Below are 25,577 nucleotides of genomic sequence, written 5' to 3'. Positions count from 1 at the left end.
TTTAGAGAGAAAGCAGCCCTATCTGCTTCCATCACCTTGTGTGACTCCTGAGTCGACACACTGGAGTCCCTCCTGGGCTCCATCATCACATCTGTCTCTATGTATTGCACATCTGTTTGGACTACTATCGCCACACCCTAAAATCTGAGAATTTGATCTATCTTAAAATAATCTTGTATACCGATTGCCTTGAACAAGTAAAGAGAACCAGTAATCTTAATTTATGTTTATTTATATCTAATTGTTAACTTGAAATGTAGCAGTATTTATTTAATTTTGAGTTGTTGTTGTCTGTTTAAGTTGTTGTTTAAGTTGTTGCAACTTAAAATTGACAAGTGAAATGACCTTGTTCTTTTCTAAGTGTTGTAAACCTTCAGTAAACAAGGTTAGTCTGATTTTACTTGATCATGACAAACAGGATTTAGCCAATGATGAAGTTAGTTTGCGAGCTCTGTTTTGTTTGAGAAAATATATAATTGACTAGTTTGCAGCCACCAGAATACAGATATATATATAATAGTGAACTTGTCTACTAAAGTTGCTAAAATGAGATCGATTTAATTAATCCTGTCATTATTAAGCTGCAACAACATCACAAAATTAAGTAAATATAACTACATTTTAAGTAAACTTAACAATTATATAAACAGTAAACGTAACGTGAGATTAATTGTAGGAGCCATGAACTAATTTAGAAAAGAGAGAATTTTGTAACATTAATATTGATTTGGGATGGTTTATATTTTGGTATTGTTACGTTGCTGTTGTTATTTGGTATTGTAGTGTTTTGGGACATAGCTTCATGTTTATGGTTACATGAGTATCTGCCATCCACCTATAGGTTGCCATATTTTTTGTTGACTACACTTTTCCTTTGATCGCTGCGATTATTTTTGACTCAAAGTTTGTGCACATTAAACTAAGGTGTTTCCTTTTCACTAAAAATATTTTGGAATGTATTTTTTAAATCTTTTTAATCTCTTTAATCTTTTTTTTGTTGGCGTGTCACACAATAGACAAGGACCAGCCTCAGCCTCTCACCTTAAGTTTGCTTCCTATAGTTGCTACACTATTAATTTATTTACTCACATTTTAAGGCAATTGGTTTCCTAGGTTTATTGGAGTAAAATTAACTTGTCTCCTGTGTATACACTAAGACACAAAGCTAATTCCATGTATGGGAAAACCATCTTGGCAATAAACTGGATGCTGATTCTCTGATTGATGGCTCCTATTCTTCTACAGCACTGATAGCAAAATACTGCCTGTCCTTGGCTTGTAACCTACAGTTACAGTTTGCCAGCACAGCTGTCAATCACGGATAATAGCCCGCCCACAGAGGCTTGGGAACCCCTTTAATAACCACTACCGACGCAACAGAGGGCTATGTCTTTCTCTCAATAACAGAATATAAGGATATTAACAATCCATGCATGATTTTTGGCTTATCTCTATGTGATTCAGTGGGGCTTTAATGCTAAAGGCTGTATTTTCCACATATGATGTCACAGCTGAATATCATTAAAACTACTCATTAACTACTAACAAATAAACTAATAAAGTTGTTTAAGTTTGAACTTTGTCATAAAGCTTTAAGAGAGTAAGAAACTGAAAATCCAACTTTGTCCCTGTGTGTCCCAGACTGGCTCTTGTGTTCACTCCGCAGAAACTGAGGCTCGGGAAAACAAGACGCCACTGAGTGGAAACTGTCAGCTGTTAAATTCAGAACGGGGAGAGAAACACAGGTTTCATTTTCCTGTGGCTTTACAAATATTACAGTACAGACAGAAGCGTGTCATCAGCTTCTGTCTGAAAGCCCTCAGCGATCAAAAAAGACATACGTAGAAACATTAAATGGCAACAGTGTGCTCCACTGCTGTGTTTGTCCCTGAGCCCAGAGGAAGCATCTACAGAAGAATGACACAATAAATCAGAATCCTGCTTGCCTTTTTATTTTAGCTTCTGAAATCAAAATGAAATCAGCTGGTGTCAAGTGTTCCTAATAAACTAGTAACTCAGAATACTGTATATTTACTGTATTGAATTCAGTCTACATAAGAGAGGTTCTCTATCTATTAACCTACACACAGTTTATTTTTATTAGCTTTATTAGCAGGAGTAAATTACACAGGTAGGAGGAAAAAAGAGAGAAAAGAAACCAGGTAGGACAAAATAAAACTGGTGGGAGAATAGAAAGTCTGTGTAAAATTTTACGGTTAGAAATGCCTTTAATAAGTAATGGAATCAATCAAAAAGTAAGCCATAGCTGCAGAGGGACATAATATGTGAGAGACGCGTCCCTTGCTAATTTGACCTCATTACTAGAGTTAAAGTGTTTGTCTATTGTATTTTGGAAAACAGATGACACATCCATGGATATGAAAAATGTTCCGGCTACTTGAATTGAGGGAATTGACCAGCATATATCAGCCATAGCTAGCTCCTCATCATCCAGACCAGAGAAGCTAATGTCCACGAGCATCTTGCTTAGGTTGTTGTTCACTGTATCCAGGACGAGATCCTCAGTGACCTTAACACCAAATTAAAAAACTCCACCATTCAACAATGATCTCAGAGATCAAAGTTGCAGATAAATAAGCTCTATCTACGTCCCCATCTTCTGTTAAAGTAACAAGTGTTTAAGACCCAAACACTCCACTCCAGAGCTTGATTACCTACTCATAAACTATGTATGATACCTCCTTATCTGCCTCGGGCTTGCTTGTACTGCTCCAATGAATACTTCATCACTTCAGTTGCTGTTGTATTCCAGCCATCTATTTTCAAGCCTTTTACGACAGACTTGGTGACAGCTCTGCAAAGCTCTACCTTTGCCCAAGGACACAGTGTGACAATAAGATTAGGGAGCCGTGCCCGCTGGCTAAGTGAGTTGAGTCTGTTGCATGGCTCTGTAGGCTTGTGAGTGTGTGTGTGTGCGCCTACCCCTTTGCCATGGCAGCGTGCAATGCAAGTCTCCAGCTCGGTAAAAGAGGCATTTTGGCATCGGCGGTCTCTGCACACCTGTGGCAACACAAGCAGAATGATCACATACTGTGTTAAAGAGTACAGTGCACATACACACACACACACACACACACACACACACACACACACACACACACACACACACACAGAGCACATACACACTTTGATCTGCCTTTTGCTAGTGCCCTTGGGCTTTGGAACAACCTGGCTCCTGCCTGAGGAAATTGGCCGAGCAGCATCAATATCCTATTTTAAATCACGCCCAAAATCACAGCATTTACAGAAGAGATTTTACAGCTTGTAATGATGTTTATTGAGCTGATTTTAACAAACACATTTTGTCTCTAATGCTGCTCTGATACTCAATTTAAGAACCATTTACATCAGTGCTGACGTGATGATTTGACTATAATTCTAGGAAATAGGTAGAAGCTACAGAGCCCTTCTTGGGTCACATGGTAAGAAATAATACTCAATGTGTAAATTCCTGTGAACGGTTTTATAAGCTATTCTCTATAATACCATAGCTTAAAGAGTAACTAAACCCCCAAACTACTTTTTTTTCAGTCAAAAAGCAGAATATATGTTGTTGTACAAGTTTATTGATTCATCAGGATAAACTCCTTGAGATGAACCATCTTGTTTTTGAGGGGGTCCTATAAACATACAAACAGACAGAAATGAACAAAAAGAAACAAAACAAAGACTACTTAGTAGCATTGTTGATTAATTGTCCAACTCTTGACATTTGAGTGCAAAGTGTTAAAATTCTACATACTGTATGGTAAAAATATACATTGTGATTGCCCTCTTAAGGTTGAAACCTGCTATTGTAACTGAATTTTTCTATTGGCTGACAGCCAACAGGCAGGGAGGAGCTGTGGATCGGGAGGCAGCATGATTGGGTGACTGGGTGTGTCTTAGCCCCTTTCCAGCCCTGCCCATTTTTGAGACTTTTTTCAAATTCCTGGAAAAAGGCACTCAAGCATGGAGTGGGGGATTTAGTTACTCTTTCATCCCTAAATTAGGGGAAAATGTCCAGTAAATAATATTTCTAATTATGATATTAAAATGTATTCTAATCTAATTTAATCTATTTTTTAAAAATATTCTTATCTATTTATAATATAATAATTTGTCAGAGAAAATATAATAAATATATAAGATAAATACACAACTTCTTAAGGCAAATTCTTTGTTCATTTCCCTTTCTTGTTTTTCTCCTTTTATTGTGCTTATATCAGGTAATTTTCTTGTAACTTTTTTTTTTCCTGTGTCCTGTTAAGTTGCTCATTGCCTTTTCACATTTTTGAAAGAAATTAAACCAATTTGCTCAGGTTACAAAGGGTTGTAACCTCCATCAGCAGCGATGGTTTTGGAGAGTATAAGGAAAACTAGCATGCCCAGAGCATGGCTTGTATGTTCGAGTGAGCGCCTTCATGCTTATTTAAAACTGGTGTAAACCGTGAATGGGTTTTCCAGTATGTATTTTGAAAAAGCTGCATCAGCCTGTACACTGCCTTATGATATGTATGGTAGCATGGATTATATGAAAACACAATGCCTCCAACCACTAATGCTGGCAGAGGAGCGTAAATAAACTGCAGTGAAAAGTGTTATGTGAGAGGCTTCTCTTGCAAACAGCAGGTTATTCCTCAGAATATATTTGCTCAGTGCTCCATCACTGAGTCGTATTAGCACAAATATTAGTATTTACATTAGCACTGTATCTGCTTCTCTGCCTGCTGTTGTTGCTTTACAATTGTTAGCGCAGGAATCAATTTAGTGGAGGTGAATGTGTGACTGTGTGATTAGAGGCAGCAGCTTAGTGCTATGTGTGCATTTACTGCTGAGAAAAGGCCCGCTCAATATGATGACTCAAAATTCATCATGCTGGATGGCAGACAATATTCTCTGCTGCCTATTTATAATATATTACTCATGCAGCACTATTCAGTCCTTTCACTGCACCCGCACAATAGCCCAAATGGAATTCAAGTGGCTGCAGAGAGAAAGCAATATAGACAGACAGAGAAATAGAATTTACTTTTGGAGACTGCAGAAAGTCCTCTGTGTGTGTGCATATTCATACATATGTATTTCACATGCATAATTCAGCCCCTTGTTTGTATAGGTTTTGTGTGTGTGTGTAGGTGGGTTTAGTTGGAAATTTTTATTTCACTCAGTATCTAACTACCAAAATCAGAATATGAAACAGCGGCTTAAACAAACACCTGGCCCAGAGTGGACCTACTATGTCCCTCTGACATTCAGTCTCACATGACGTGGGCTAAAATAAAACCCTTATAATTTTATCTGAAGGAAAATATTAGTGACTACTGAAAAAAAATATCAACTGACTTCTAACTTTGCTTTGAATAAATTATATTCTTCCTGCACAGGTTCATCCACTCAAAAGCTTGAAGGCCATTTAACCTGCCTACAAGTTTGAGTTCATCTTCAAAACTTGCTCCAAGAAAGCCGACATTTGAATCAAAATGCCACAGTTACTGTAAGCTGGGGCTCGCACGTATAAGGGGCTCACCTTTCCATTATCGCTCGCATAACACGCCTACGTGGCTTTGGATTGGAAATGACAGCTAGAGCGGTGGCTGCAATAGAAATAAAGCTACTAAAGTTTTGAATATCCATCGCCTTGCTTCTTGGAGTGTTATTACCATAGGAGAAGTCTCAGAACATCACTCAGTGGAAATGCAGTCATCTTACACATAAACAGACCAGCTTACCACAACAACAACAAAAAAAGACTAGCTCAAGGTACAACACACAGAAGTAGAATGACTATATTTTCTGTTTAGGATGCCATAACCCCACTAGAGCTCTACAAAGCAAATAGTGCTTTGCAGCTATATTAATGCTCTGAATGGCACATACAGAACCTTTAAAGTTGCATTAGTCAATCTCTCCAAGATTTTGAGAGTTGTTTTTGTTGAGTTTTGCAAGCTGAAATCTCTGATTTGATGGCAGCACAGCAGCAGACTTATGATGAACAGTGATAAAGAGAGAGAGGGGCTGAGTGGATCAATACGCCACTCACTTTGCAACTTATCACTTGGGGCCATCTTCCTGATATACTCCTGGATTTTAAGCTATTTCATCCTGGACAGAGGCCCTGATGCTCACCAGTCCTCTGCCTCCTTCCCTTCTCTCAGTGTATAGTCTCAAGGTGCTGGACTTGTGTATGTCTTGATGGCCTTGATCTTGTTCTTCTCGTTCAGCTGACTTTTCAGGACTTGCCTTACTCTCTGGAAGTATTTGGTTGTGGTTGACTTTTATATAAATTTATGAAGAGGCCTATATCAGCCTAACTAGGGGCTGGTTCAAGCTAAGCCTGAGCCAGCCCTAACTACAAGCTATATATACAAGGAAAGGCTTAATTCTACTGTTGAAACCTGGATCGAAATCACTTGCTGTGTTGAGATACCTTCATAGTTATTTAAACATTTAAAGCAAATTAGTTTGTTTTCTTTTGAAAAAAGGGCAATGAGCAACTTGGCAAGAACTGCTCCACAAACTGCAAGAAATTATTAGATTATGTATATATATTTAAAGGTTTTTCCCCACACTGCAGGCTTTACCTACATGTTTAATACATTTTAATTATTATTAATTATTATTTTTTAATTAATTAGCTACATCTGATATAATGTGCTGCTCTTGATGTCATCTCCTCTGCAAAAGCAGTCAGGGCTTGAATGCTTTGCACACTGCTCTTTGATAATAAAGCAGAGCGGGAAGAGACAAAAGATTCAATTATAGATTGGTTATTCTTGGAACCTGGAACACAGCTACAGTACACATTATGCAGCACCGTATGTCAGAACCTTACATGCACTGGTGTATGTAAACACACTTTATCTCATCACTACAACAGAAACATCTTTCTGATTGTCCTTGAGCTGAGGCTAGCCCACAGCAGAGAGGAGTAAACCCATAAACTTGAGGAAAAAGAAGTGTCTGGTGAAGGGGTACTTCAGTTTTCAGAGAGTGCAGCAGAAACACTGCTCTGGTGTTTGTTTCTTTGGCTAGAGAACACAGCTTTAAATCCTTTGTGCCTGAGATGTGTTGTGCTGCCAGATGCTTCTTCTTGCACACTATTCAACTGCAGGCTGGTTTGAAATACCAGGCAGGAGCTCTGTTCTCAGCAGGTGGCCAAACATGGTCATTGTCGAGTCAAGTGTTGGTCACAAACCCTGTTAACCTCGTGGTCATTCCATGCTGTGCTGCAGCAAAAATTCTACTCATTCTCCTACGTAACAGACCTGTGTCACATCACACTAACTCATTTACTGTTCATGGAAATTGATGGACTAAACAATTAAGCAATGATGACATATTCTGAGAATGATATTATTGATTAAATCATGGGTCGACCGACTTTCGGTATGGTGCCTATAGCAAGCAAAAAAAAAGTAAGCATAGAGAAAACGTAATGAGCAACTTAAGAAGAACTGACCCAAACATTAGCACAAAGAAAACAGCAAAAAGTAGAACAATTTTTAAATAAGTATGAATGCATATAAACACGCCGCATGAAAAGTGATATCGACCCATGTTTTAAAGGGTTAACAGTAGACTTAAGCCTTTCCTTTTAGCTTGTAGTTAGGCTGATACAGGCCTAGTCTGCCAGGGGACGTCCTGTGATACACTGAGCTCCGCAGAAAGAAATCACACAAATTTGCTCAGGGTTCAAAGAGTTAACATTTGTATTTATATTGTTATAGTCATTATTGTTATTATTGTTGTTGCTGTGCAACGCTCTCTCTCTCTCTTTCTCTCTCTCTCACACACACACCATGCAACATGTTGTTATATGTATTACTGTAATGTTATTATGTTGATCAACTCTGCACACACAAAATCTATTGCACGTCTGTCTGTCTTGGACGTAGGATCCTTCATCAGTTGCTCTTCCTGAGGTTTCAAGGTTGTTTTTTTGGGGAGGGGGGGTTCCTTATCCGCTGTGATATTGGGCTTATAAATCTAACAAAACTAAACTAAACTAAACTAAACTAAACTAAACTAAACTAAACAGAACAGAACCGAACAGGACAGAACCGAACAGGACAGAACAGAACAGAACAGAACAGAACAGAACAGAACAGAACAGAACAGAACAGAACTGAACTGAACTGAACCGAACCAACCTTGCCCTCTCCACACTTGGTGCCGGTCATGACGAGGCCAGGGTCGGGCAGGTCACCCTGGCCGTCCTGGGTGCTGTAGACGTATGTGCCACGGCACTTCACCTCGATGCCGTCCGTCTTGATGGTGGTGTCGATGGACACGGCATTGGTGCCTTTGGGCTTCTTGGCAGCGCTGTGGCACTGGATCTTACCACACTTTGCATCACTGTGCAGAGAATCAAGCACACACAGATAAACACTTAGCCTTTGCTTGAAGGCTTGAAGGGCAGGTCATCAGTACAGATCAACTCCACACAGTCGCACTGAGCCTGGGTCTCTGCTGTGGAGGAGGGGCAGACAGATTTTCTGTTTATCAATATTTAATATAATTTATATATATATATAGATACACATACACATATACATCTACATACATATCACATATACATCATCACATATACATCTCTCTCTCTCTATACATATATATATAAAAAAGAGCAGTACAAACCATAATTCATCATCTGTCTGGTGACATTCTCCATTTTTCATCTTAGAAACAAAGCAGAGCCAAACTTACAATAAATTCATCTACTAACATACTGTGCGTGTATCGAAAGCCTTTTTCCTCATTAGTGTAACATTTGAAGAAAAACAACAGTGGCATACCCAAATGAAAAAGCTTATGACAGAAGAACTCTGTGGCTAAAATGCATGAACACCAATCAACCAAAACATTAAAACCACCAGCCGATGAAGTAAAAAACACTGACCATTTTGTTAAAATGCAATGTTTTGCTTGGAAGACTTGGGTCCTGACATTCATGTGGATGCCACCTGACAAGCTCCACCCCAAAAATGTTGCAGACCAAGTACCACCCCTCATGGCACTGGCACTCCCTGACCCCTCCAGCATAATAATACACCATGCCACACCATAAAAACTGTCAAATTCCTTAGACCACTTCTGAGCAAAGAGCTCAAGGCTTCAACCTGGCCTTGAGAGTCCCAAGATCCCAATCTGATTGTGCCTCTGTACGATATGCTGGTACCCCACTTCACAATCCAGAGGACTCAAAGGGTTCACCACCTCCTCAGTTGCTCTACATCACAGGACACCCCAAAGAGGTCCTGTGTCCATGTCGTGACAGGTCTGGGTCTGATGCTAGAGGGCCCCACAATGGTTTCAGCAGCCACCATACTTAAAAGGTAAATATACACCACACCGACGCATGTAAACACACACACACATACACACACACACACACAACTGAGTAGGGTTGGAGAATGATGGACAGATAGTGGCTGTGCGCAGATTATTCACACGTCTTTATATCAGTGCATTTTCATATCTCCTCATCAGCTCTCTGACTCACTGTGGCCAGAAACCACTCTAATGACTCCTCAGGGATGACATAATGGATTTGGCTGTGGTGGTTCATGTGACACAGCCATCAACCTCTTTAATCCATGGTCTCATTTACATGGTTAAGTCGCTAATTTGGCTTCATTAATTAGCTGTGGCACTGTGCCATGGAAACTCAGAGTGTTGACAGGCTGCACAGGCCCTGACTCTGTGTGACTGAGTGTGTTAAGATGAAGGATGACAGATTTATATAGAAGCAAATGTTCATATGATGATGACATGACTAAGTGAACTGTGATAGTTTATTATCATTTCATTAAAGCTGTATTTGTTGTTTTCTGGCCACTCGGCGGCAGCAGAAGTCAGGTCAAGTCAATTCATATTTATAAAACCCATTATCACAAAACACGGTTTGCCTCAGAGGGCTTTACAGCATATGACATTCCTCTGCCCTTAGACCCTCACATCACTAGAACTGGCTGAAACCAAAGTGGCAGACTGGCAGACTTTTGCTGCTCCTTCTCCTCAGACATAGAGCCCAGAGTTGCTCTGACACTACCAGAGTGCACTGCTCTGGATAACCGAACAGTACATTCCAACAGCGCTCCGAATTTTCAGTCCAGTTTGGACCAGAGTGGCTCCAACACTCAGAGTGAGTGTTTCTGAACTGGATTTCAGTTTGGCATGTTGAATTAACATCAACTGACAGCAGACTTTAATTTTGTGATTGGCTTTATCCATATTAGGTGATATGGATCAGGGCTAGCCACACCCAAATCAACCCAGCTTCAGGAAACTGTGACAAAACTAAAATGACAATATTTCAAACTCGGATTGAGACTAATGTCTCAATGTTATTAAGACATTAATATTAATGTGTATCATTTTCATGCTTTTTATTATGCATGTAAGACCCTAAATCACATATTAAGTTTTGGGTGATTTGGGTTCAAAGGGGCTTTCAAAAAAAGTCTTGGAACCTGATTGCCCTTCAAGTGTAAGTAAATATGCTATTAGTCTTAATTTATGTTTACTTAAAAGTTTATTTAAAATGTAGTTATACTTACGAAGTGGAATTAAATCAGTCTGTATAAGTTTTACCAACTCCAATAAACAAAGTTTACTGTGCTGTATATCTGGATTCTGTTGGTTGCCAACTAGTCAGTCATATTTGCATTTTTGTAAACATGTTAACAAAACAGAACTTGCAGATCTCTGATCTTCATCATTAGCCAGATTCTCTTTGTGATAATCAAGTTCCGTTCAGTCAGACTAACTTGGGTTACTGAAGTTGCCAACACTTCGAAAGGACAAGGTTATTTTACTTGGCATGTTTAAGTTGAAACAACTTCACAAAATTATATGAATGCAGCTAAATTATAAGTGAACTTAACAATTGGATACAAAGAAAACCTAAATCAAGATTAATGGTTATACTTACTTTTCTTTTTTCAAGGCAGTCAATGTCCAGGATTATTTTAGGTCAGATTTTACAGTGTGAACACAGAGTTTACCTGCTTTGACTCTGGCACTGCAGCGATTAAGTTAATCTAGAGATAACATGCAGATCTGAATAATTCATTGAGTGAAAAGTAGGCAGACATTTCGGCTGAACAAGACTTTCTTTGATTGATTACAGCCAGTGGTGGTTGAAGTACCTGAGAGCCATATTTGTCGAAAAGTACAGATATATTATTACAAGTTTAAGTCGTCTATTATACTATTACTTAAGTAAAAGTTTTCCAGTATCTGATATTTACTGTACTTGAGTATCAAAAGTCATTTCATGATAACAAATGAACTTAAGTACTGAAAGTAAAAGTACAAGTAAATGCTGCAACTAAAAAAGCAAATGGACAGAATTTTGATAAGTATAAATTTAATTTCTTCAAAACATATACCACCTAAAAAATGGAGTGTACATTAAACTTCAAGAAAAACGGGGTCTTCTTCACAACTTTAAGGATTTAAAGAGCAAAATCTGTTTTTTCATTCCTTCCCATTCCTTCATTTGTCCATCAGTCCCTTCGTCCTCTCGTATTTTGTTGCTTAGGGAAAATGTAGAGGAGTAAAAAGTATTCATCTTTAAAAAATGTGGCGATTAAAAGTAAAAGTTGACAGAAATATAGAAAATCAAGTAATGTACAGATACCCCAACCCCCCCGAAATGCTTCATATTCAAGTCAGGTTTTTTGTACATACTGCTGTATTATAGAGAGGAAAATGTTTTGGTTTTTTTGTGTTCTGATGTGTATTTATCACCAGCATCTCTTACCTTTTCGCACACTTCATGTAGTTGCCATGTTCATCTTTCCCACAGTTCCCAAAAGCGTTTCCTGCTGCATTGACATCTTCAAAGCAGGCATCATGGGCAGGTCGGGCACCTGGAAACAACATATCCTGTCAGGCCCTCTGCTCTCTGTTTATTTACTTATTATCAATGTTCTCCTCCACAGATGATAAATGTTAACGTGGTGACTCATAAAGCTGTTGGCAACAGACAGACAGACACACACACACACGTGCGCACACACACACACACACACACACACACGCATACACGCACGCACACACACACACACACACACACACACACACACACACACACACACACGCACGCACGCACGCACAGAGCTAATGCTGGTCTCAGCCTCCTGCTAGATTGTTGCAGACCTTATCATGAAGATCACACAGGACAAACACACTGTGTAAACCCTCCATTAACCCTTTCAAACCTGGACTGGTGTCAGTTTTCTTGTGGGGGGGCAGAATAATTAGAAAATTATAAATAAAATTAGGGAAAACGTCACGTCAAAAGTCAAATGTCAAAACTACCTATTTAAAAGTATACATATCTATTTTTTAATTTTTTTTAAGCATTTTTTTGTTGTTTTACTGGCTGATTTTTGGGCCATGGCTTGTTAAGTTGCTCATTGTTGTCTCCCCACATTTTTGAAAGAAATCAAACCAATTTTCAAAGTTTCAAAGAGTTAAGAGATGCTAAAACACGTGGCAAAATGTAAGTTTCTAACAACAGCCAGACATTTTGGGAAATATGATTGTTTGCTGTCAAAGCCAGAATCAGATGAAAAGATCAATATCAATTTTATCTACTTCATGTAGAATCTGATGGGTTTGACTCACAGTGGACTATCAGCGGAGCTAGAACTTGGCAGCCCTGCTATGAGGAGAGGATTCTTCAGATGCTGTGTTCAGTCACTGTACCAGCTCTTTGCCAAAAGAACCCAACAAAAATCACTAATTCTATTTCTACATTGGTTAATGACCCCTTTATAACCTAAATTGTGTTGATTTCTTTCAAAAACTTGGGAAGAAGGTAATGAGCAGGAACATTACAATAAAAGAAAGTAAATTACAAGAAAACTACGAGAAAATTACCTGGTATTTGGGGGAAAAAAGAAAAGATTACATAATTATGAACTACAAATAAAATTTAAAAAAAAAAGCTTTTTTTTTTCCTTGTCATTTCTAAAAATAATTTAAGTTGTAAGTTCCTTACAGTTTCTGAGACATTTATTACCAAAGTACTCATCTCCTTTTTTCACCCCCAAGTTTTTGAAAAAAATCATACTAGTTTGCTCAGAGTTCAAAGGTTTAAACACTTCGCGTCTGAAAGCAGCACAAGAAAAAGTGATATCGCTCCAGGTTTCAAACGGTTAAACAACATGTAAATGAGACAGCTGTAGAGCCTCTGGAAGGTAAAAGTGTGTTCCTGTTACCATGGCTATATGACATCTACGGTTTTTAACAAAGACAAGAGATGCGGCCTTGATTGGTTTATGGGTCTTACAAATGAAGTTACAAAGCAGCTCAGGAAGGCCACAGCAAATTAAACAGGCAGAAGGAAACACAAAATAAAAGGCTCTGGGGAACGCCCAACGTGTGGAACTGCAGAACCTAAGATGAATGGGATGATTTTAGATGACGGCTTTGTGGTTGCAAATAATTTAAACAACTATTTCACTGAAGTAGTAATGGAAGCAGGATTTTGAATTCCAGCTTCCTGTGGTTTTTAATTATGATACAACTGCATTAAACCCTTAGCCCGTAGATGAGTAAAATATAATTATGTTATCCTTCAATTCAAATTCAAACTTAAAAAATAGCTAGAAAGTGAGAAAAAAGAAGAGGGGGGAGGTTGAGGAAGATGAATAGAAAAAGGAAGAAGAGGAGGAAGTCAAATGACAGATCCATGTTGGTCCATCAATAGAAACTTCTAGACCAATAATGTTAAACCTTGACATACAGCACAATGCCTGAGCGGTTGTAAGCATGCTATTCTGCCTCATTCAGGACTTGAACTGAGAACCTATGATGCCAATGGCTAATTGTGATCCAGATGAGCTATCTGTGCTGGCAACTCATAAGGATAGACAAATTATGTGCAAAACCTAATAGCTACGCTAAACATACCCATGGTGAAATGTTCAGAATGTTAGAAAGAAGAAATAAAAGAGGAAGAAGGGGAGGGTAAGGAAGATGAAAAGGAAGACAAATAACAAATATCCATCCATCCATCCATCCATCCATCCATCTATTGTCTTTATTGTCTTCCACTTATCTAGGGTCAGGGCGCGGGGGCAGCAGCCTAAGCAGGGAAGCCCAGACTTCCCTCTCCCCGGCCCCTTCATCCAGCTCTTCCCAGGGGATCCCGAGGCATTCCCAGGCCAGTTCGGAGACATTGTCTCTCTAGCGTTTCCTGGGTTTTTGCCAGGGCCTCCTATCGGTGGGATGTGCCCTGAACACCTCACCAAGGAGGTGTCCGGTAGGCATCCTAATTAGATGCCTGAGCCACCTCATCTGGCTCTTCTCAATGCGGAGGAGCAGTGGCTCTACTCTGAGCTCCAGAGGAAGCTCATTTCGGCCGCTTGTACCCGCGATCTTGTTCTTTCGGTCACTTCCCAAAACTTGTGACCATACGTGAGGGTAGGAACGCAGAGTGACTGGTAAATCGAGAGCTTTGCCTTTTGGGTCAGCTCCCTCTTCGCCACGACAAATCGGTGCAGAGTCCGCATTACAGCAGTTGTCGCACAGATCCGCCTGTCGATCTCCTGCTCCATCCTTCCCTCACTCGTGAGCAAGAACCCGAGGTACTTAAACTCCTCCACTTGGGGCAGGATCTAGTCCCAGATCTGGAGAGGGCACTCGACTCTTTTCCATCTGAGAACCTTGGCCTTGGACTTGGAGGTGCTGATTCCCATCCCGGCCGCTTTACGCTCGACTGCAAACCGACCCAGTGAGAGCTGAAGGTCACGGCCCGATGAAGCCAACAGGACCACCTCATCTGCAAAAAGCAGCGACCCAATCCTGAGATCACCAAACCGAACCCCCTCAATGCCCTGGCTGCACCTAGAAATTCTGTCCATAAAAGTTATGACCAGAATTGGTGACAAAGGGCAGCCCCCGGCGTGTTGAGAGAGTGCTGCTTCCCCCTCCTGAGACAGCAGATGGTGGTCCAGAACCTCTTCGAAGCTGTCCGTAAATCGTTCACCATGGCCTCACTGAACTCCTCCCATGCCCGGGTTTTTGCCTTGGGGACCGCCGTTGCTGCACTCCGCTTGGCCTGCCGGTACCTGTCTGCTGCCTCTGAAGTCTCACAGGCCAAGAAGGCCCGATAGGACTCTTCTTCAGCTTTCACGGCATCCCTCACCACTGGAGCCAACTCACCACCAGGTTATGATTGGTTGACAGCTCCAGCCCTCTTTTCACCCGAGTGTCCAAGACATGTGGCCACTAGTCCAACGACACGACTACAAAGTCAATTATCGAACTGCGGCCTAGGGTGTCCTGATGCCAAATCAATCAGTAGATTTTTTCTGGCCAAAAATTTTAGAAATCCTTGGAATGACTTTCAAATCATGAGCTTCTAGCCCACACAGAACAATGTCTGAGGAGGCAAAAGCATGTTTATTTCTGCACCACCTGGGCCTTTAGGCACCAATGACACCAATGGCAAGTTGTTACCAAGTTGAGCCACCTCACCAGTTTAGAATAAAAAGTTGACTTCACACTTCGATACAGTCAACTACCAGGGTGCAGCAAAACAGCTGTATGTGTATTTCAAGGCATATTTCAAATAGCAGACTTCAAACAGCAAACAGCAGACTTTCACAAAATATGGTCACTGGAACAGACTATAATTTACTGCATTCTGACAACTGCTATTGCAACTTCAGTATTCAAAACAGTTGACAGGCACTATCAATATGCTCCTGTTGTTTCAAAAGATACTGACAAGTAATTGCTGAACAATTGGTAGAAGGTCTGAAAAACATTTACTTCATCCGATGCAAGTTGGACTTAAATTGAACCACTCTACTTAAACTGCAGTTTGCTATTTCCTTTCCAAAGCTAACTAAGATAAGGAGGGATAGAGAGAGCAGTGTTTCTTGACCTAAGTAAGATGTTCAATTCAGTAAACTATTTGATTCTACTTACTAAATCTCCAACTGTAATCTTTTAAACATAACATTAAATTGGTTTATCAGGCCACAGCCAGTGTTTTCAGAAAAACAATACATAGTCATTAGGTTTGATCAGTCCAACTCTTTTTACGCACAAAAATAAAAATATGATTTCAAAATATTGCAAAAGAGCAGAGCTCGTTCTCCAACAGACTCCTTCAGCTCCACTGTCACAAAGAGCAGTTCAAACAATCATTCCTCCCGTGTGTTTGTTTGTTTTCTGTACATACTGTACATATCTTATTATTATTATTATTGTTATTTTATTTTATTCTATGTTAAGTGCCTTCCTTTGCATATATACAGTATATTTGCATTATTTTGCCCTTTTTAACAAATATTTCATGCAGTCGCTGCTGTCTTCTTTTCTGCTTCAACAAAACAATTTCCCTAACAGGATTAATAAAGTAATTCTATTCTATTCTATTCTATTCTATTCTATTCTACTTCTTCTGATTGTACGTTCTTTCTTTGAGGTTCAACTGGCTTCTTTTAATTACCTCATCTTGTTGCATCCTCTTCTGCGTTGGTATAATGACCGGACAATTAGTCCCACCTACCTCTTATGCCCGTGACTAAACCTCAATTATTTGCCTAACAGTAATCAATGAAAAAGCACAAAGATTTTCTTTTGCTGATTTTTTTGAACATTTGGTTAAATTTGTGCTGCATTTGGATGGAAACCTAATTACCGATACTAGCCTGCATTAGGGAGTACCACAAGGCTCCATTTAAGGATCATAATAATTCAGTTTGTACATTAATGATTTCCCATCTGTGAAGATCTAGAAATTATGATGTATGCAGATGTCACAGTCATATACACTGATGGGAGAGATCCTAAAAGAGTGGCTGCTAAGATGTGTCAGACCATGGAAAAAAGTTGTAAATTTGCTTTCCTTAATTAAATGTTAGAAACTATTATTTGACTAATAAGCAAAAACTTTTACAAATATTTGTGTAAACATTCTAAAAATAAAAAAATGCTAGTAAGGTTAAATACTGAGGCTAATTTGAATTCTACTCATAGATTTTAACTAAATGCAATGATCCCCGGTGAATTTAGTTTTATGTTTAGATATTTGTTTGGTGTTTAAAAAAACCTCACAATACTGAACCTTCACCACTGAAATGCTATGTACTGTACGACTTTGCTCAAAGCAGATGATAACAGCATCAAGGTCAACTGCTTGAGAAGAGTGTAGAATCTTTAAAGAAGCCATGCCTTTACACAATCTGCCTTTCTTGTAAGAAATGAAAAAAAAGGTCCCTGACAGTTGGAAAACATTTACAGATTTCCATATTTCTCCCTGTGATGCCAAACAGTTAATTTTAAGAAACCAGGCTTGAAAATAAAGAGGAATAAATAATGCAGAACAATAAAATAAGATGATGCGCATTAAAAGTCAACATGTCACTTTTATCTGTTGTGCTCTTTTGTGCTGCTGCACAAACACTGTCATGCCTGTGAATGCAGCTTTCACATCTGAGAGGGGAAAAAGAACAAATCCACTTGGCTTTGATGAGTGTTTATTTTGACAGACTAGTGCCAGCTCATGTTTTGCCTTGTATGAATAAACTCTGACATACAGTGCAGAATTGCTGTCAAAACTGTAGTTCAAAGCTGTTTTAGCACCATTACTGGCTACTGGTGGTTTAACTCGCAAAATAACAGCACTGACCTTAAAACCTCCACTAGTAAATCCCTCTTTCACACAGTTTAAACAAAGGCTTAACAGCGCTCTGAGGTTGTGTATAGCGCTGTTATTTTGAGTGAACGGGTTAAGTGTATTGTGTGACTTTTTAATACCGTAGCCCCAGAGCTGCAGGCACTGCTGTTCGTGGGTGAGGCACATGCCGTTGTAGCAGTAGGCCACTCCGTACTGACAGGAGGAGCCGTCCAGCAGGTAGACGTTGGCAGGACAGTAAGGAGAGGCCCCGGTGCAGTACTCTGGCAGGTCACATGCCCCTGCTGGCCCCCGGCACATGGTGCCTGCCTGCTTCAACTGGCAGAGACAGGAAAAAAGCAATGAGAGGGGAGCGAGGGAGTAAAAGACATCTGATCAAACATGAAGATCATATCTGATGTTTTTGATATCACGCGGGCGATGCATACTGGACCCTTTGTTTTAGAGCAGGGACTCTCAGCTTATTTTATTATCAGCTTATTTTGATTGGGGGACACTTGTGACAAGAGGCTAGAGAACAGTCACAGTAGCCCCATGTTCCTAGGATTTTAGGATGTTTCTAGGACTTCAGGACATTCTAGGATTTTAGGACATTTCTAGGATTTGAGGACATTTAATAAATTCAGCATGTTTATAAGATTTTATGACTTTTCTAGGTTAGGTTAGGTTAGGTTGTTATTAGCATTTTAGGACATTGCTAGGATTTTAGGACAATTCTACAATTTAGGGTGTTTCTAGGATCTTTATTAAGATTTTAGGACATTTTCTAGGATTTTAGGATGATTCTATGAATTACGGACAAATTAGGGACATTTATAGTATTATAGGGCATTTCTAAGATTTTAGGACATTATGGCCACCCCCTTGGGTAGATCCTCCACTGGCATTTTTTTTATAACAAGGTCTAATTTGATGCTGTTTTATGCACTCTGGCACCTTATGTTGTAAATGTTTTCAGTGTCCAAAAATAATCCCCAGTGTGTGTATCACTGCTGTAGAGGAATAAAAATCTTGTAAAAATAGTTTGAAGACCTTTAATATTTCAGCTGGTAGTGTGTTTAACAATATATATATATATATTTTGCAAACTAATAACAGTACAACAAGCCTGGGGCCAGGTACTGTTCCAGGACAGGAGCATTGGTTTGTATTTTTATACAAAACAAAACTAAGATACCATGTCTATTTTACATGAATGCAGAGAGAATGGTGAGAAAGGAGGTCGATAAGAGTACAACGGCTCATTTTTGCCCTGGAGCCTCAGAGCAGGTTCTTTTGACCATGGCAGAGCAAAAAACCCTCAGAGAAAAATAAAACAGATAATCTTCACAATAAGTTTCTACAAAGGTAGAAATTAATGGAGAAAAGCAAGGAGACACACGCACTGTCGTATTTTTACACTGTGGAATACAACAGCCTATTGGTTGTATCTGTACAGACTCAGATTTCGTAGACAAACCTGCAGAACTTTGAAAAGCTGTAAAGAGCAAATGTTCAAAATAAACTAAACACGACTGGCTACAACTGGAAACAAATATGTTTTAATTTGATTTAATGGTGCACTAATGAGTACATGGAGTCTTAGGTATATGGATAAACATATACGGTATATGTTATCTTCATATTGTACAGTGAATCCACTTGAAGCTGCAACATAGATTTTTGGGCCACTTGGGGGCAAACCAGTTTAAAACACATCTGACCAGCAAACCAGTTCAAAACACATCTGACAAATTAGCCCCTGCATGGTTGTTATAGCAAACATGTTGATAAGAATTTAAGTCTTTCCACATCAAACACACACAAAAGACCATCAGACTTCATTTGGATTTGTGTGATGAATGTCGGTCCAATATTCGCTCTCATTTTAGCTCTGTTTTGGTGTACACCGACTCCTGGGAACAATATATGTCTCTTTAACTGCTAAATGCTCCACTATGTCCACCAGATAGTGTCTAACTCAGCAAAAAAAAAAAAAAGCATGCATCATATTTTTTCAAAGAGTAAAGGGTAGAGCACGTACAAAATCTAGAGCTCTGAAAAATGATTCAAGTTCTCAATGCTCAACATTAAACTCATTTGCTGCTTGCTAACTTGTTTGATATGTGACGTACTAGGTCAACAAGAAGATGGTCGATTAGTGCTTGCTGAAAGGGGGCAGATCTCCACCTACCATGGTGGAGCCGGACATACTCCCGTCAATAAATTGATTCTCCCCTGGTGCTTGTATACTGGGACGTGTAGCTCCACTTAACTGTGCATGGAAACGTGCTGAGTGAGTCTGTCTGCTGTTTGCTGCTGAGCAGGAAGTGTGCAATGAGTTTATCAGAGCTTTTTTCCACTGAAGAAACTGCTGTTGTTGATGAGAGCAGAGTTTGTACTAAAACAAAACCCTGTCTTAAAAGATGTTAAGTATCTCCTCTCTAGAGCTTCATTCTGACCTACACCTTTCACATTACACAGTCATGTGACCCACTGTTTCCACTGACAAATATTCAAAGGTGCAGCTTTAAGGGGAATATTGGAAGGAAGTTTAGCAGGCATTTAACGGTTTAGATTAGATCAAATAAATGTTTGTGTGGCTCTTAAGTTATTTATTGTTTACTTTTTAAAGTTTTTTATTGAACTGTTTTTTTTCTCTTTTTTTAATATTATCATTATATTCACAATTATGTATATGCAATATTATATATATCCTACTTAGCAATATCAACATCTTATATTTTCTTCTTAGTATTATTTGCCCAGTACATCTTCTCTTTTCTTTCCCAGCATGAGTGACCTCAATAACCAGCCACAGCAGAGTAAAATATCTGGTTTGCAGATCTACAACAGAAAGAATAGCATCATGCCTAATCATTTTTGTATGTTTGTTTGTTTTTTTGTCCTGTTTTGTCCTGTCTTGTCTCAATTTCTGTCTCCATCTACCCATATACATGCGTTGCTTATCAGTGCCCTGTTTTTGTTGTTGTTTTTTTTTTGTACTGTCCTTTTGCACTCACTAAAATAATATCTAAATAAAGATAAATAAATAAATGTATTCAAACACGTCAATGGTAATAATATGACAAAAAGTACCCGCTGCAGTAGTACTAAAGAAAAGTATGTGAGACAAGTAAACAAAGTAAAATATATGCTGTGTACCTTTGTGTAACAGGAATAAGAGTATTAATATGTTCCCTATACAGTGTGTAGAATAAGAGGAAAAATGTGTGTAGAAAGATATTGCAATGAGAAATACAAGCCAAATGAGAGGAGTAATAGCTCCTCTTCTGCAGACTGTACTGATGTTTCTGCCGTCTTCAGTATTTTGACTCTTCTGTCAGGTGAAACCTCAACTGAATTTGGGTTCACAATTGTGGGAATAACAATGGGATGTCAGGATTTGCATTTTGTACAGTGAGATGAGAGCACGGATGAAAAGTGTAGGTGTGATGTGACGATGAGCCCTGCTGTTATGAGAGCTGACACGCTGTGGGTACAGTATGTCGCCACACTAACACGATGACTGACAGCCAGCTAATGATATGCAGATAATACTACAAATGGGGCGAGCTCCCACCTACCCCCTTCCACCTGCATGTGTGTGTTTGTTACCTTGCAGCCCTCACAGCACACTCCATGGGCACACTGAGCCTCCTCCTTTAAGGTGCAATTATTGGCATTGCAGCAGTCATTGGTGCATTCCTGTAAACAGTCACAACAACACACAGACACACACACACTTGTTATCACAATAAGTCAGCAGTGCTAAATCAACCTCATTTCACCTCTCCTTCAGCTTTACGCTTCCACTGTGTAATGAGTCACCGTTAAACATAAAGTCAGCAGTCAATAAGGAAAGCAGAAAATGTTTGTTAGTAACTTAAAAGCATAAAAACATTAAATTGTGAAGCCAGCAAAGTTTTAAATGTTAGTGAGTCATTAAAGAGTGACTTAATTATCATATGTTTTTGTGTCTTGTAGGTGACTTGCGGCTCTCGGAAAATTTCAACTTACAAGGTCGTGAATACCAGTAAAGGGGCTGCGTAAGCATGGATTCTTCATGTGAAGTGAGGAAACATGACCCGATTGGAACACAGCATAAAAAGCCATAATGTCATCAATTATAAACTTTTTTCTTTCTTTTTTTTAAAGATATTTTTTGGGCATTTTTGCCTTTAGTTGATAGGGCAGCACAAGTTTGAAAGGGGCAGAGAGAGAGAGGGGATGACACGCAGCAAAGGGCCGAGGCCAGAGATTAACCCGCTAAGGCTGCAGCGAGGACACAGCCTCTATACACGGGGCGCCCACTCTATCCACTGAGCCACCGGACACCTCCAATTCTAAACTTTTTTAATACTAATTTTAAGTCAATAAAACAGGACTCTTACGACTTTGCAAGTAGGCTGTGCAGTTGTACATGTTAATAGGTTGATAAGCACAAACACACCCACACCCACACACACACACCCACACCCACACACACACACACACACACACACACACACAGAGCAGTTTGGCAACTGTGACTGACAATTCACCATTCCAACAGATGTTGGCAGGGAGAAAAAACACAAATTAAAATCCAGAGAAGTGATGTTGCTGCTGCTCTTGTGTCATACTACGCACACAAAAACAACACCTCCAGTTGCCATGGCGCCCTCCACTGAGCCACGTTTAGGCTCAATATAAATGTAGGAGCTGACTCAAACAAGAGAAAAAGGCGAGTATATATGGCAGGGGGGAACAGAGAGAGGATTATGATGAACACAACAAGAAAAAGCAGTGACTTTGCTTTGGTGTACTGTTCATCCCAACAATTAGACTGAGCCGATATCTTTTGAGTTCTAAAATTGAAATGTGTCTGTACATGCTGTCTCATGACATTTTCGAAATAAAAACTTATAAAGGTGGTTGGTTTCAAAAGGATTCTGACTTCCCTTCTAAAAAACAGAAAAAAGATTTTATTAAGTTTACAGTCTTGAACTCCACAAAACGCAATGTCATGTTTATCACATATTTGGAAATCACAAGGTGAGAGTGTTAAGAGCGTTGTGTAGCTCGTCTCATTTGCAATGCTTAGGAACAGGTGGCTTGTCAGCAGCCTGAGCTCGACTGTCAGCTCCGCTCTGACTCATAACAAACAGCTCCGTCAGCCGCGCCGCTGTTGTCAACCCCCAATTTGCTTCCTCTGTTTTCAATTTTCTGTGCTGCTTGAACCAAAGTAGGTTTACTTAACCTCTGGGTTTATTGAGCGCAAACACTTCATCCTCGATTTGAGGCAACTTTTAGCAATCTTTCAGCTGTGTTGCACAAAGGCAACGCAGGATGCATTGATGATGAGGCTGCAGTGACACTGTGCTACGTTAAGAAAAACCTGAGGGGGAACAGTCTGAATAGCTGCTTCCTCACCAGTGACGTGAAAACGAACAAACAGAATGAAGAGATAAATCATTTAACTGAAAGTTATACTTCATGTTCTTTGTATCAGTGGTTTCCAACTGGTGGGTGGTGGGTCCATTCCGAATGGACAGCAAGTAACTCGTGATTTTATCAAGTTTGTAAAAAACAAACTTAATTTTGAAGTGTGCCTAAAGTGAACTTTTTGGCACAGAGCTTTTATTTTGAAGTGCCATTTCTGTTTATTCTTCAAGTATGTTGTTTTTTTTTTTTTATGTTCTAAGCCAAAATATTGTTTACATAATGTGAAAGTCTGCTATTTTATGTGTTGTGTGGACCTCAAAGTAATGACAAAGGAGATATCTGGACTTTGTAGCTGGAGTATTTGATAACCACTGCTTTATATAATATAGAAAAAGCTCATTTGTCATGGACTTTGGGACTTCTTTTTGACTTTTTTCAGTTAGGACTACAGCTCCCATCATTCTTTGGATGATGCAAACAGTACGTATAGTGCTTTAGAATCTACACAAAAAGCTTTGCTTTGTTGCTTTGGCTTTGCTTATTCAGCCTGTACTTGTTCACAAAATAATTCTAACTCAAGGTCCACTTACTGTCTTTTTACAGAGCTTTCAATCATATCCCAATTTTCATTAGCATGCAGTTTCCTACACATTCAATTATTTTAGCGGCCTACAATGATTAAATCAACTGCCGCCACAAATAGATTTCTTATTTTTGGAGCTGAACTGTTCATTAGGAGCGCTGTTGGAATATAAAAAGCATGTAGTTATTCATCGCACCTCTTGGAGTGCAGAATGCGCTTTGTGCACAGACGGAGCAGCAGAACATCAGGTGTACTGAAACTGAACTGTCACTCTGCTCTAACTCACAGCAGCTGCTCCTGTCATCCATCGATCTGATCTGATCACCGCATCAACCGATCAGTTATCCACCGTGCCAAAAACTGCTAGTGACCTGTTCACAGATTAACAAAAATTTAGAGGGGACACAGAATGACACCACCACACATTCATTCTCCTTCTGTGGGAGAAACTGCAGCAACTGGAGTTTAAAAAAGGGACTAACTGGACGTGGAGGTAGACTACATTTTCATACATAGAAAATATGGCATGGCCATATTTTCAGGGGATCCTTGTCCTCTCACCTCAAGATATTTAAATAAAAATGGGTTCTATAGCTACCCATGAGTCTTTCCTTTACAGACATGCCCACTTCATGCTAGTCATGCTGGGGGTAAAAACATGTAGTTTTACTCATGCAAAAGGTGATATTTTTGTCCACTGTATTGGAATATTTCTGCATACTGGGGTCCCTAAACAGTCGTGGAATTGTATATATCAGATCTGTCTGGAAATCTGAGAATCTTGTGGAGCCCAGTTTTATAACTGTGTGATGATGTATGCCCCCATAATAGCAATTTCTTTTTAGTGAGACTATTTTTTTAACTTGACCTCACTGTATATAATAAAAACACAAAACAAATTAGAGACCTACAGCAGTGCATTCAGAGAATGGATGGCTTTCATAGGTATAGTAACATCTGGAATTGTATACCTCCGCTCACCAGTGAAGTTGCATCATGTAAACATATAGCTGTATAAAGTCATCTGAAAAGTGATTTTACAAAACATTATGATGTCATAGTAAATTTGACCTTACTGAAATACAATGTCATCACTTCATCATATTCGTTAAAATGAGTGTATGAATTCTTGAGTTTTAGCCAAAGTCATATTTTGAGAGGTCTCAGAATTTTGACCACCAAATTCCAATCAGTTCATTGTTGAGTCCAAGTGGACGTTTGTGTCAAATCTGAAAAAAAATCCGCTCATGGTGTTCTTGAGATATTGTGTTCACAAGAGTGAGACTGATGAGGTCACAGTGATCTTGTCTTTTGAACTCTGACCAGCAAAATCGATACACTTCATCGTTAAGTTTAAGTGGACGTTTGTGCGATAAATAAATCCCTCAAGGCATTCTTGAGATATCACGTTCATGAGAATGGGACAACCCAAAAACATAATGCTGGTGCAGACGGATGGTACGGAGGGTTCTGAGCAGGTTAGATGAGACAAACACAAACAGAATGAGCGGAAGAATAGCTTCTCCTGAAGAGTTAAAAAGGTTTAAGATCTAAAATACCACAGCAGAGTAAGTAAGCAAAAAAATACAAAAACACCAGAATGGCCATTTAAAAATAATGTATCATTTTAAATGGTTTGATTTGCAGTGATACTTTTAGTCTAGTGAAGTAGTTCTGACAACTATGAATGAAGAAAAGTGCTTACATCAGGTTCTCCACAATCACATTCCTCTCCGTCCTCCACGAAGCCGTTCCCACACTTCTTGCCCCCCACCAGGTCCTTCATGTTGGGCATGTTGAAGAGACACATGCCTCCGCCCTTCTGGAAGTAGCTGTCCAGGTCCCGTTTGCTACAGCGGCTGAAGACGCGGGGAAACGGATGCCTGCAGAGGGACATTTTGAGGGAAAAATTTGCAAAAA

At 39.4% G+C, this 25,577-nt stretch overlaps 1 protein-coding gene across 2 annotated transcripts in view; it reads right to left on the bottom strand.

Moving 5' to 3' along the window:
• adam19a (ADAM metallopeptidase domain 19a) overlaps positions 1-25,577 on the bottom strand; it is a 253,530-nt gene that overhangs the window by 20,580 nt on the left and 207,373 nt on the right. For both annotated transcript variants that reach the window (XM_088073120.1, XM_042512400.2), the window contains exons 12-17: positions 25,363-25,540; positions 21,266-21,355; positions 17,791-17,986; positions 11,771-11,879; positions 8,154-8,358; positions 2,944-3,021 (exon numbers count right to left, since the gene is read on the bottom strand). In XM_088073120.1, coding sequence (XP_087929246.1) covers positions 2,944-3,021; positions 8,154-8,358; positions 11,771-11,879; positions 17,791-17,986; positions 21,266-21,355; positions 25,363-25,540 — 856 coding nt within the window. The remainder of the gene's footprint in view (positions 1-2,943; positions 3,022-8,153; positions 8,359-11,770; positions 11,880-17,790; positions 17,987-21,265; positions 21,356-25,362; positions 25,541-25,577) is intronic.

Source organism: Plectropomus leopardus, chromosome 23, assembly GCF_026936395.1.
Source record: "Plectropomus leopardus strain MGB_pleo_1.0 chromosome 23, ASM2693639v1, whole genome shotgun sequence".
NCBI lineage: Eukaryota > Metazoa > Chordata > Actinopteri > Perciformes > Serranidae > Plectropomus > Plectropomus leopardus.
Note: the sequence above shows the minus strand (reverse complement) of the source record. Positions and strands in the feature narration are given on the sequence as shown.